The 14225-nt window shown below is 44.1% G+C and overlaps 1 protein-coding gene across 1 annotated transcript in view; it reads left to right on the top strand.

Annotated features, from left to right (window-relative positions):
* Nucleotides 1-14225, top strand: part of exoc3l1 (exocyst complex component 3-like 1) — a 109853-nt gene that overhangs the window by 80897 nt on the left and 14731 nt on the right. Inside the window, exons 6-11 of the mRNA XM_059992541.1 lie at nucleotides 1564-1689; nucleotides 3326-3426; nucleotides 4004-4111; nucleotides 4626-4776; nucleotides 5833-5955; nucleotides 8162-8317. Coding sequence (XP_059848524.1) covers nucleotides 1564-1689; nucleotides 3326-3426; nucleotides 4004-4111; nucleotides 4626-4776; nucleotides 5833-5955; nucleotides 8162-8317 — 765 coding nt within the window. The remainder of the gene's footprint in view (nucleotides 1-1563; nucleotides 1690-3325; nucleotides 3427-4003; nucleotides 4112-4625; nucleotides 4777-5832; nucleotides 5956-8161; nucleotides 8318-14225) is intronic.

Genomic DNA, 14225 nt, shown 5'->3' with positions numbered 1-14225 from the left:
TTCAATTCCCACTGCTGCCGGGAAGGAGTTTGTACGTTCTCCCATGATCACATGGGTTTACTCATGGGTTGGTGAGTTAATTGCTCACGTAGACATGTTTGTTTGTTTGTTTGTTTGTTTATTTATTGAGATACAGCGTGGAAAAGGCTCTTCTGGTCCCTCCAGCTGCACTGCCCAGCAACTCTCAGATTCATTCCTCGCCTAATCACTGGACAATTTACAATAACCAAATTAGCCTACCGACCAATATGGCTTTGGACTGTGGATGAAAACCAAAGCACCCAGCGGAAATGCACACTGTCATGGGGAGAATGTACAAACTCCTTATAGGCAGTGGCGGGAATTGAACCCGGATCACCTATACAGTAAAGTGGTGTGCTAATCGCTGTGCTACCATGCTACCCATTTGGGTGGTGCGGGCCTGTGGGCTGGAAAGGCCTGTATCTCTAAATAAGACAGCTCTTTCAAGTTAACAAAATACTTTATTTGACCAGGAAGGAAGAGTGTAAGCAATAAAACTTTATGGTTCGTAAATTCTGTAGTGTAAACTATAAAGGGAAAAAGACACAAACAAATGTAGCACTCATGTGGCATCCTGATAGGGATCCAGTGTGAATAACTTCACTCTCCTCACTGCTGAACTGATTCCATAGCCTATTGATACAATATGAAGGACTCCACCTCATGTTCTCAGTATTATTTATTATGTTTTTAATTTATTGTTGGCACAATTTGCCGCCTTCTGCAGATTGGATCCTTGTCAATGTTGTCTATGGTTTTTCATAAGCTCTATTCTAATTTTTTTAATTTTCCTATGGATGCCTGCAAGAAAATGAATCTCAAAGTAGTATATGGTGACGTATATGTAATTAGATAATAAATTTACTTTGAACATTTAACTTTGAGACGATGCCTGTTTCATCATTCCAGGGGCTTCCCCACCTGACTTAGCCCCATCATGTACAGCAGTAAAAGCTCAGACATGGTCCTTCCCCACAGAGCCTTAGTGTTGGCTTCACTGAGTTCCAGTGCGTTCTGCTGCCAAGGAGTTTGGGTGCCCCAGCTAGAACAGGATTCTGTTGACATAATGTGATCCCACCCACCATCTCAAAATGGTATCAGATCCTCTTTAAGGAGCAACAGGCCATTTCCTTGCCCTACTGGCTTGTCATCTTTGTGTCACACATGCAAAGGAGGAGGTTGTTGTTGAGATGAAGCCCTGTCTGTCACTCAGAGTTAACAGATACCAAGTTTATACCAAATTATTCATTAATTAAGATAATAAGTGATTTGGCAACTCTCTCATATTTCTTCCATACTATCCAGGTCCACAACTCTACGCAGAAACAAAGTGACCTATTGCCATTTTCCTCCACCTCACCATGTGAAACAGCTGTCTCAGGGGTGGCCCAGCCCAGTCTCCGATCCAGTTTGAAAGGCAAGACCAGGTTAATAAACAAGCCCAGTGTCAGAACCAGACCTTTGCTCAAGGAAGCCTGGTTACCTTGGGAAAAGCACTCATGAGGTCTGATGTAACTGAATTCTGAATCCTCCATGTTTCAGGTGGCACTGTCTGACTGGATGCAGAAGGCACTGGACGCTGAGGTGAGCGACTGGCACAGTGAAGGGGGGCCAGAGTCTGACCACGAGGGCTACTATCACACCAGCCTGCCGGCCGTCGTGACTCAGGTCAGTGGAACGGCGACATCGTACCGGTGCACATGCTGTGGCGGTCCAAGGACCTTGGGCGTGTTGGACTAGGGACTAAATTATTACTGATTCTCACTTCTTTTTGTAGTTTAACTTTCTTTATGCTTGCTTATATGTTGGTATAACCACCTGTTTGTCCAAAAATATTCAGTGGATTTTCAGTCATTTGTAGTATAGCTGGTTCTGTATTTTATGTAGTTTTTTTGTCTGTAAATCAGTGTCACGCCAGCATAAATTGAATTGTCTCATAGGCTGTTCTTATATAAAAAAAATCCCCTTGTCACTCCAACTGGAACAGCTTTCAGTATAAAGAAGGATCACCAGGAAGGTTCTTTGTTAAAGTGAGTTCATTAAAGGTAAAGTTAGTTATAAACACAAGAGATTCTGCAGATACTGGAAATCCACAGTAACACACACAAAATACTGGAGGAACTCAGCAGTTCAGGCAGCATCTCCGAAGGGAATAAAGAGTCAACATTTCAGGCTGAGACCTTTCTTCAGGACTGGAAAGGAAGTGAGAAGAAGCCAGAATAAGAAGGTTGGGGGGGAACGGAAAGAGTATAAACTGGCAGGCGATAGGTGAGACCAGGTGGGGGATGGGGAGGTGGTTAAAAGCTGGGAGGGTCTTCCTCTCTTTTTACATTCCCTATTCTGGTTACCCTCTCACTCAATCTCCTCTCCTCAGCTGCCCTCATTTCTCTCTGGTGCCTCTCCTCGTACCCTTTGGTCCTTGGTCCACTTCCCTCTCATATCAAATTGTTTCTTCTTCAGCCTTTTACCTCTTTCACCTATCACCTCCCAGCTTCGTCCTTCATCCCCCTTCCCCCACTTTCTCCCTCACCTGGTTTCACCTTTCACCTGTCAACTTGTATTCCTTCCCTTACCTTACCTTCTTATTCTGGCCTCTGTCTCTTTCTTTTCCAGTCCTGATGAAGGGTTTCGTCCTAACATATCAATTGTTCATTCCCCTCCATAGGTTCTGTCTGATAGAGTTTGTTACCTGCTGCTGTTATTTGCTCGCACTGCTTTACTGTTATGAACATCTAATAACAAAATGAGCATCTCTTTCTGGGCTTGAGAAGAATCTGTTGGACAGTGTCATCTCCAGATCCAACAGCTGTCAACTGCTGCTTGCTGCACTCTCACCATCTACTAGTGTCGCAGGGCTGGAACACCTGCTTCCAGCCAGCAGTTATCAAGTGACCCTATCTTCCTCATGGGTCAACTCAACTTCCAGCTCCATGTCCATTTGTGGCACTGGAGCACCCAGAGAGACCCTCAGAACATGCAAACTTGATTGAATGCCAGAGCAGACTCAATGGGCTGAAAGGCCTAATACTGCTCCTACATCGTATGGTCTAACTCCACACTGATGGCACCCGAGATCGAACCTGCATCGCCGAAGTAGTGATTCAACTGGCTGTGCTGCTCGGCTGCTCTGTGGGTGAGCCCTGAAGTTTTGCCATCGCTCACAATCTGCTGCAGCCAACAGGCCTCGAAGCCGGTTGGTCACACAGGGATGCTGACACAGCTCATGAAGGATGTCAAATGATGTGTTGGAATGTACCCTGTGCATTCTTGCCTTGAGCATCAAACTTTTTCCTCTCCCATCCAGATGCTGGAAGAGAACGTCCAGGTGGCGATGATGATTGGTGACCACCTAAGGGACCAAATGATTGTGATGGCTTTGCAGGAGCTCGAGTCCTTCCTGTACAGGTAACTTCCATAAGGTCAATGGAGGGAGGAGTCACATGTTCTCCACTGCTGCCAACTCGCACAGTGATGAGGAAACCATGGAGTGTATTCTGTCAAGTTAAATTTACTATCAAAATATATCATGTCACCATTTAATCTCTTGTAGGCATTTACAGGAAAATAAAGAAATACAATAGAATTTATAAAAATCTGTTATTTGTTTATGTACAGATTTTTATAAATTCTGTTGTATTGTACTGACAAACAACAAAGGAAGACAAATTGGGAAAATGAAATAAATAATAATGAGAACTTTAAAGTGAATCTGTAGGTTGTGGGATCAGTTCAGAGTTGAGGTGAGTAAAGTTATCCACACCAGTTCAGGAGCTGAATGGTTGTAGGGTAATAATTGTTTCAGAACTTGGCGGTGTGGGACGTAAGGCTCCTGTACCTCCTACATAATGGTGGTAGAGAAAAGAAGGCATGACCTGGACGGTGGGTGTCCTTGATGATGGATGCTGCTTTCCTATGGCAGTGCTCTTTGCAGATACCTCCCATCCTGATCCATTGTACTTTACGGACCTGATGTATATTTTAGGTTCCGGGAGGCTGTCATCAGCTATGGGAGGGAACGGAATAAGGATACCCAGCCTAAGCATTACATGCTGAATCTCCTGGCTACCGTCAACAACTGTATCGCATTCAGGTATGAGGAGATTTCTCAGTTACTGTCTGTACATCAGATCACTGGCAGAAGGGAATGTAACAAGCATTTCTTACAACGCAGAGTGCAGGATGAATGTACAATGAAGCTGGTGTCTGGGTCCATGTTTGCATGCGTGCACTATTAGACTTCACCCTCTTCCCAGCCTTGATCCAAGAGTATCTAGCACTAAAACATAGAACACTACAGCACACTATAGGACTTTTATTCCACAATTTTGTGCCAAGTGTGGTCTAACCAGGGCTTAATAGAGCTGCAGCATTATCTCATGGCTCTTGAACTCAGTCCTCCGACTAATGAAGGACAATAGACCAGAGCTTGGGATTTGAGCTGGGGTGATATTGATCAAGGTCCATAGAAACAAGTGTCTTGGCAGAAGGGGAGGACTGAACCTGCCCTATTGGCTGGATGAACAAGAAAAGTGGTTTGGAGGAGGAGGAAACAGATTGTTTCATTTGGGCATGGGTTGAGTGACGTTGTCCCCCTTGTGTTTCAGGAAATCAGTTCAATGGCTGCAGCAGCAAAGCGACGGAGCATCCCACAATGACTGCTGCTTAAAAGCTGCTCACACCGTTGACGTGGCCGTGGATCGAGCCATGAAGAAGAGCTGCAGGCTACTGATAGATGAAATGCTCCTGGAGCTGCAGGTACTCAACTGAGCGTTGCTTACTCACTGAAGAACTGGAGTGAGCGGGAACACCAGTTTAATAAGCAGGGATTGTAAGTGCTAATACTGGATCACTTCAGGCAATCAGAACAGCAAGCTGTGGGTTCATATCCGAAACAGACAACTTAAGATTTACAATTCTGTAAAGAGTTTACAATTCTGGCATCAAAAACCTATTTACTTCAGGGAAGTAAACTTTTGATCTTCTTCAGACTGAATCACAGAGCACTACAGCACAGAAACTGGCCCTTCAGCCCATCTGGTCCATGTTGTACAATTATTATACCAAGTCTCATCAATCCACTCTTGGACCATAGCCTTCCATATCTCTCCCATCCATATACCTATCCAAATCTTAAATATTGATATCAAGCCCACATCCACGACTTCTACTGGCAGCTTATTCCACACTCACACCACCCTCTGAGTGAAGAAGTTCCCTCTCATGTTCCCATTAAATATTTCACCTTTCACCCTTAACCTATGACCTCTAGTTCTGGTCTCACACAACTACAGTGGAAAATGACTGCTTGCATTTACTGCATACCCCTCATAATTTTGAATACCTCTATCAAATCACACTTTCATTCTCCTACGCTCCAAGGAATAAAGTCCTAATCTATTCAACCTTTCCCTGTAACTCAGGTCCTCAAGTCCTGGCAACATCCTTGTAAATTTTCTCTTTCAATCTTATCAATAATTTTCCTGTAGGCAGGTGAACAGAACTCCACACAATGCTCCCAATTAGGCCTCACCAACATGAATCCTGTCCCATAGCAAGTTGGCAGACTATTGTCTCCCCTCTGAAACTGGCTGATGAAATTCAGTAACTGGTGGAGTACTGTAAAACCAACCCATGTTTTATCAGCCTTATGCAAATTTGGATAGAGACCAGGGATGGTTAAAAATAGGGGAATATCCTATTTATCTGATCAAAGGTCTTTCATGTCCATTGTGCAGTCTTGAATCTCATTATTTAAAGTGTATTTTGGCATTAGTTGTCGGGTGTTAAACTCACTGGGAACACTCTCTTTAGCCTCATTTCCTTACGTTGATGTCTGGGTCCTGGCTCTCTGGTTCCAAGTTCATTGACTCCGCCTGCAGTGTTTTGGATACATACTACAGTTATTTCATCTGCATCAGGGAGCCCATCTTCCAGGTGAGAATTGAGCTCTGTCATTTGCTCAGTGTCCGCCTTCTGCCCATTTCTAATGTGACCCAGCAAGAAGTTTAATGAGTTGTTGTAAAGGGACAGGAAGCGGGATGCTTGAGTAATCCAACTATGAACCAATAGCAACTTCCTTTGTTTATTTATTTAGAGATGCAGCATGGTAACAGGTCCTTTTGGTCCAATGAGCCCATGCTGTCCAATTACACCCATATGACCAACTAACCTACGAACCCAAAAACCTTTGGAAAGTTGGAGGAAACCAGAGCGCCCGGAGGAACCCCAGGCAGTCACGGGGAGTACATACAAGCTCCCTACAGACAGCGGTGGGAAATGAAACCGGGCTACTGGTGCTGTAATTGCGTTATGTTAACCACTCATTTTCTTTATTTTATTTTGACATGGAACATTTAACTGTTTCTCTTTCCACAGATACCCCAGTCTGCTGGTGTAGCATTTCCAGCATTTCCTATTTTTATTTCAGATTTTCTGCTGTTCTTTTGATTATTATTTTATATCCATCCCCATTTTGATTTTACTATGGATGTTAAATGGTGAAGGGGAAGCCCATGATTGTCAGTAGCCTTTGTGCATTTGAGATTGTTTAATGTCATTTCCAGTACACAAGTATAAAGGAAAACAAAATAATTATTACTCCGGATCTGATGAAGAACAAAGGAAACACAATGAGATAAAGAACACAATTAAAAAACACAATAAATATAAATCCATAAGATACCTTATGTACATAGATTGATTGTATATACATTTAGTGACTGTAGGTACAGGAGTTTCTGTACTTAAGGTGACTGACTGGAAATGATAAAGTAGTGGTGGAGGATGTGTTAGTGGGTGGAGCTGTTGATCAGCCTTACTGCCTGGGGAAAGTAACTGTTTTTGAGACCGATGGTCCTGGCATGGATGCTACATAGTCTCCTCCCTAATGTAAATTGGGACAAACAGTCCATGAGCAGGGTGGGTGGGCTCCATCATGATATCCTTTGTCCAGCACCTTTCTGTATATATGTCCTTGATGGTGGGTAGGCTGCTGTTGGTGATGCATTGGGCAGTTTTGACTGCTCATTGTAGAGCCTTCCTACCCATTGCCATGCAGCTTCTGTACTCTACGGTGAGGCAGCTTGTTCGGATGCTCTCTACTGAGCATCTGCAGAAGGTGATGTGCATTCTACTTTAATTTCCTTTCAATCTTTATGATTCAGTGGATTCGCAATGCAAGTGTGTGAGTATGTAAAAGGCAAGTCAGTTTATGAGGGACTCGCTGGGGCTCAGAGACGATGAGGCCATAGAGCCCAGACACTAATACCCATCATCCCCATTGTCATGCTGTTGTTACAGCCAGCTGACAACAAGCTAGGATTAAAAAATAGAAAAGTAAAGGGGATACCCACTGGTTGGGTAGAGTCTGTGGGAAGAGAAGCAGAGTTAATGTCTCAGGTCACACAGCATGAAAACTGGCTTTTCAGCTCAATTGTCCATGCCAACCAATATGTGTGTTTGAGCAGGTCCCATTTGCTGGTATTTGACCCATTTCCCTCTGCGCCATTCTTATCAGTGTGCCTGTCCAAGTGTCTTGCCACGTTTTATTGGCACCCCACCTATACCACTTCCTCCTGGTTATTTCTTCCAAACATCCAGCACACTCTGTGTGAAGAGGGTTCCCCTCAGGTCCCATTTAAAGCCTTCCTCTCCCACTTTAAACCTATGTACTCAAGGTTCTGACTCCCCTACCATGGAAAGAGGACTGTGACCACCACCTTATCTATCCTCCTCATGAGTTTGTTGATGTCTGCAAGACTGAAGAACTTTCATCAGAGCTGGGAAGGCAATAAAAGAAGCTGGGGGCTGGGGGACATCTCTGATAGGGCAACCTTAGAGATAAGCTGCAGGCAAGGTCAGTGGGTGACTGGGAGAAGTCAGAGGGTGAGAATGTAAACAAGTAATGTAGGAGCTGTGAGAAACAATGTAAGTGGACAGTGACCCCAGGGATGGTCTGCATCCTGAGCCATGTATCCACATAACGGGGTACTCTAATTCATTGGGTATTGATGATTCCCTACTGAGGGTAAGAGAGGGTGATTCACTAAGAAGCAGAGCTATAATGGAAAGGGAAAGTAGTGGCAAAGTTGCATATTCCCGGGTGTCATGATGAAGTCTCCGTGCTGTGTTGACCCCACAGTTCATGCTGGTCGAGGGCCTTCGTATGGTGGTCGTTGAATACTTACGCAGGCTAATGCTGAAGAAGATTGTCTGCAAGAACCCTGCTGAGCGGGAGAAGATGGCACACAGAATGTCACACGATGCCACACAGCTGCAAGAACTTTTCTGTAATCTGGTGAGTGACCTACAGTCATAACGTTTGTTAAATTCCAAAGCACTTACCTGTGTTGTCCTTCATTCAGCTTTTGTGCCATTTGTTGCATGTTTATGTGGGTTGGAGCATTGGTCATGTGCTTAGGGAATAACTGTTGATGCTCAGTCCCCAACCATAAGCTTGTCAGGGTAAGTGTAGATGGAAAGAATTCACATGGAATCCAGGGTTTGTGTTCATAACAGACTCTCTCATTATTACAAGCTGACGTCAATTGGGGAGTCACTCATCCAAGAAAGAATGCTCCCGGATCCAAAGTTTCTATTATTCTTATAGTATTTATCTACTTTTCTCCCACTGTCTCTACTTCACATGTGCTGTGTATACATTGAGTGAGGTAAGCCCTTCTGCAGTGTCAAGCGTTAGCACCAAATTTTGATGTGGGATATGTGCAGTTCCACTTTTACCTGATGAGTACAATGGCTGGCTTCCATCTTGGAGTTTTAAGAAGCCATTGCTAGGCTATTAACCAGCCATAAGTTTACTCTTGTGCCGTGATGAGGCCATCCCGAGGATGGAGGAGAAACACCTTGTATTTCAGCTTGGTAGCCTCCAAATTGGTGGCATGAATATCAATTTCCCCTTCTGGTAAAAAAAATTTTGATCCCCCCCCCATTCTTCTTCTATTCCCCACTCTGACATTTTACCTCTTCTCACCTGTCTATCACTTGCCCCTGGTTCCCCTCATCCTTCTCTACTCCTATGGTCCAATCTCTCCAGTGTTCCCTCTCATATGCAATGACCAGGTGCGGAAAAATCTTGTGTTCTGCAATGTTTTGCCTGGTTACAACAACTCGTGCTCACTGCATTTTATATATAGAGGTATTCATTTTGACAGCAACAAACACATCAATAAGAACTTTGATCTCCTTGGGGTTTGATCGTTTTCACTCTCATTCATCTGCACTCTCATAAAACATACATAGCAGGTCATGAAGGATTTTCTTGCAGAGCTTTTGCACACCATCCATGTGTGATTTCCTTGCTAAATGATGCTTCAAAAAGTCAAGTTTCCAAATATCACTCCACTTTGAGTGATGTTTGAGAGCACTTTGAGAGGCCCCACAATTACTAAACCATCAATTATTGTTTTAAGATCCATTCGGTTTACTGATGCCCTTCATGGGAGGAAATCTGCTCTCCCTACCTAGACTAACCAATATGAGTCAGAACTATAAATATCTATACAAATACTTGAGTCACAAAGGCAAAGAGAGCAATTGGACCTTATGCAAGTGAAGATGAATGCAGATGGCCATTGCGGGCCAAAGGACTCATTTCTGTACTCTACCAATCTATGACTCCAACTGTACCTTCCACACCTTTGACATTCTCCCCTTTCATTCAGTATGGAGACTATTCCTGTCTATGGAATCATTAAAATGTTGCCACTGCTTATTAACCAGCAACCTTTAGGGTCATTGAGTACTAAAGTTCAAGGTAGAGTAAATTCATTATCAAAGTACATACATATCATCATATACAACCCTGAGATTGATTTTCTGTGTGCATACTCTTAACTATAAAAGATCAGAGTGCAGAAGATAACAAACTGTGCAAATGTAAAATATAAATAAATAGCAATAAATAACAGGAACATGAGATAACATCATAAAGAATCCTTAAAATGAAATCATTGGTTGTGAGAACATCTCAATGGATAGGCAAGTGAGTGTAGTTATCTCCTTTTATTCAAGAGCCTAATGGTTAAGGGATAGTAACTGTTCTTGAACCTGGTGGTGTGAGTCCTGAGACTCTCATACCTTCTACCTGATAGCAGCGAGAATAAAGGATAACCTGGTTGGTGAGGATCTGATTATGGATGCTGCTTTCTTATGAGTGTTTCATGTAGATTTTCTCAATGGATTGGAGGGCTATGCACAGAAACAGGCCCTTTTGTCATAAGGAGGGCATGGAGACTGGACCCAAATGCAGGACACAGACACTGAAGTACTAAGAACAGGACTGGGCAAAGCTAGAGGACAGGACAAGTCACGGAGACCATGGCATTCGTGGAGATCTTGGAGTTCAAGGAGATCTTGGAGTCCTAGGAGACCTTGAGGTTTGGCTTGAGGCTAGCCTCCTGGATGGGCCGCGGAACTCCTGGGCAGTTCACAGAATTCCCGGACAGGACGCAGAGGCCTGGGCAGTTCGCAGAACTCCTGGGCAGGATGCGGAGCGCAACCCAACAGAGGCAAGGAACAGGAAGGGACAGAACCAACTGCAGGGCAACGGCAATCTGGCCTGGCTTACCCAACAGAGGCAAGGGACAGGAAGGGACAGAACCAACTGCAGGGCAACGGCAATCTGGCCTGGCTTACCCAACAGAGGCAAGGGACAGGAAGGGAGCTTGGTCTGGGGTGGCTCCAAGACTCAAGGCAGCAGGAAGACTTGGGCAGGCTACAGAACAGCCAAGTCCATACCTCACTCAAAGAACTCATCTTTCAACAGTGGGTACTCCCAGCAGAACAACAACCCCCAACTATGCTCAATCCCAGAGCCACTTATATTCACAGCCAACTGATGAGCTTCAGGTGCAGATGCTTGAGCCCAACTGAACCAAGATGAGCCTCAGGTGCAAGTGCCTGAGACCAAGCCGAAGCGAGGGACAGTTGGAGGACCCAGAGTCCGGAGTCTGCGGACCGGACCGTGACACCTTTAGCCTATCTAGACCATGCTGACCTGATCTTTTGCCTAGTTCCATCTGCTTGCACCTGGACCATATCCCTCTGAAACCCTCTCATCCAAACTTCTTTTAAATGTTACAATTGAACACACATCTGCTATATCCACATTCCACCACCCTCTGTGAAGACGTTTCACTTCAAATTTCACATTTCACCCTAATTATGACCACTAGTTTTAGTCTCACCCAACCTGAGAGGAATAAACCTGCATGCATCCACCACATCTGTATCCCATATAATTTTGTATACCTCTGTCAAATCTCTCCTCATTCCCCCGCACTCCAGGAAATAAAGTCAAACTTTCAACCTTTCCCTGTAATTCAGATCCTCAGCTTCCAGCAACACCCTTGTAAATTTCCCATTTTATTACATACTTGTAAATTTTCTTCAATTTTGTGTGCATTCTGTTGGGTTTGAATTTGCAGTTCCTTCCACAGAGAACATACAGGTCTGTAGGGTAATGTAATTGGGAAAAAGGTACATAATTCATAACCACTGACATTGAGTTGGGGTTTCTCTTTAATAGGCTGATCTGACGATGATTTTGTTACATATGGATTTTTTAGCACATTTTGTGTTCAGATTTAGGAGTTCAATAAAATGTGTTATGGATTTCATTGAACATAAAACACCTTACTTGGTTTTATTTCTGAAAACCTATGTTGTTGACCCCAATGCTCTGGGACAGTTATTGAACATGTTGGCCAACACAGTCACTTTGAAACTGACAGAGTTTTGAGAGCAAAATGCTGTCATTTGGCTTGTACAAGATGAGGCCAAATTCTCACTTTGAGAAATTTCCACCAACAGCACCAAATTCTATGTGGTAGCATCATTCAACAATCCCTCAGCTGCAAGTATTGTGTCTGCTAGAACACCTCCTTGAACAAGATAAACACTGATCCCTCAAAACTCACCTTTTACAGACTTTTACAGCACACCTAACAATTGCTTTTTAAAGAACTCTTCATGCAACAAATGCCTGGTCAAGTTTGCATAGCCTTCGCTAATGCTACAAGGTGCTTGTTAAGATGACTGATAGTCCACATTCAGCTAGGCTGCAGTGCATCATTCCTCCTCTTTCCTCTACCTCAATAAGCCCAGTCAGCAAGGCCCCCAACATAAGGACACCTGTGCCTGCAAAACAGATGGAAAAGAGCCAGGCCTGTGTTCTTACGTGCTTGCTTTGGTACAAACACTAGGAAGTGCTGACTGCCTTGCTGCTTCAGCACTCCCAGCGCATTGGGACATCAGAGATTTCAGCTGCCAGGGTCTTCTACTGTTGATGAGAAGGCAAAGAGTGATGAAACCTCGCAGGAGGCCAGCAATGGCAGCAAGATCCAGACTTACGGGACACAACAGGTGATGTTCTGCTTCAAAGGCAACGTTACTTATGTGACTTTGTCCTGGCTGAAGTGGCAAGACCTCTCCTCGGTGTGGATTTCCTGTTGATCTTAAGAACTGCCAGCTTGTTGATGTCAAGGACTTTGGGTTGTTATCCTGCTCTGCCAGTAAGTTTCCCACAGCAATCCTGTCAAGCACATAAAACAACACATGTGAGTTTACTCAACTGTTGGGCGAACTCCCAGACTTCACCAAGCCCATATCGTCCACTACAGTCACAAAACAACCTCTCCCTCAATGTCACAAGAATAAAGGAGTTGGTTGTGGACTACAGGAGGAATGGAGACAGACCCCTATTGACATCAATGGATCTGGTGGTTGAGACGGTGAACAGCTTTAAGTTCCTCAGCATCACCGAGGACCTCACATGGCTGTACATACCAGCTGTGTGGTGAAAATAGCACAACAGCACCTCTTTCACCTCAGATAGTTGAAGAAATTTGGCATGAGTTCCCAAATCCCAAGGACATTCTACAGGGGTGCAATTGTGAGCATCCAGATTAGCTGTATCACTGCCTGGTATGGGAACTGTACTTCCTTCAATCACAGGACTCTGCAGAGAGTGGTGTGGACAGCCCAGCACATCTGTAGATGTGAACATCCCTCTATTCAGGACGTTTACAGAGCCAGTTGTGTAAAAAGGGCCCGAAGGATCATTGGGGACCTGAGTCATCCCAACCACAAACTGTTCCAGCTGCTTCCATCTGGGAAATGGTACCAGAGCATAAAAGCCAGGACCAAAAGATCATAAGACATAGCAGCAGAATTAGGCCATCTAGCCCATCGAGTCTGCTCCGCCATTCAATCATGGCTGATCCTTTTTTCTATCTCCTCCTTAAGCCCAGTTCCTGGCCTTTTCCCCATAACCTTTGATGCCATATCCAATCAAGAACCTATCAATCTATGCCTTAAGTACACTCAACAACCTGGCCTCCATAGCTGTATGTGGCAACAAGTTCCTCAAATTCACCACCCTTTGGCTAAAGAAATGTTTTCACATCTCTGTTTTGAAAGGGTCCCCCTCTACCCTGAGGATCTGCCCTCGTGTCCTAGATTCTCCTACCATAGGAAACATCCTTTCCATATCTATTCTGTCTAGGCCATTCAACATTTGAAAGGTTTCAATGAGATCCCCTCTTGTCATTCTGAATTCCAGTGAGTACAGACCTAGAGCCTTCAAACATTCCTCGTATGATAACCTTTTCATTCCTGGAATCATCCTTGTGAACCTCCTCTGGACCTTTTCCAATGCCATCACTTTTCTAAGGTGAGAGGCCCAAAACTGTTCACAATACTCAAGGTGAGGCCTCACCAGTGCCTTATAAAGCCTCAGCATCACATCTTTGCTTTTGTATTCCAGACCTCTTGAAATGAATGCTAACATGTCATTTGCCTTCCTCACCACCGACTCAACCTGCAAATTAACCTTCAGGGTGTTCTGCATAAGGACTCCCAAGTCCCTCTGCATCTCAGATTCCTGGATTTTCTCCCCATTTAGAAAATAGTCTGCACACTTATTTCTACCACCAAAGTGCATGACCATGCTTTTCCAACATCCCACCAGGCCATCAGACTGATTAATTCATGCTGATACAATTGTATTTCTATGCTATATTGACTGCCCTGTTGTACATACTATTTATTACAAATTACAATAAATTGCACATTGCACATCAGAATCAGAATTAGGTTTATTATCACCGGCATGTGTTAACTTAATTTGCTAACTTAGCAGCAGCAGTTCAATGCAATTACATACTATAGAAGGCGGAAAATACATA

The sequence above is a fragment of the Hypanus sabinus genome, chromosome 17 (assembly GCF_030144855.1).
Source record: "Hypanus sabinus isolate sHypSab1 chromosome 17, sHypSab1.hap1, whole genome shotgun sequence".
NCBI lineage: Eukaryota > Metazoa > Chordata > Chondrichthyes > Myliobatiformes > Dasyatidae > Hypanus > Hypanus sabinus.
The sequence above is the reverse complement of the archived record's forward strand: the minus strand, read 5'-3'. Positions and strand labels throughout refer to the sequence as shown.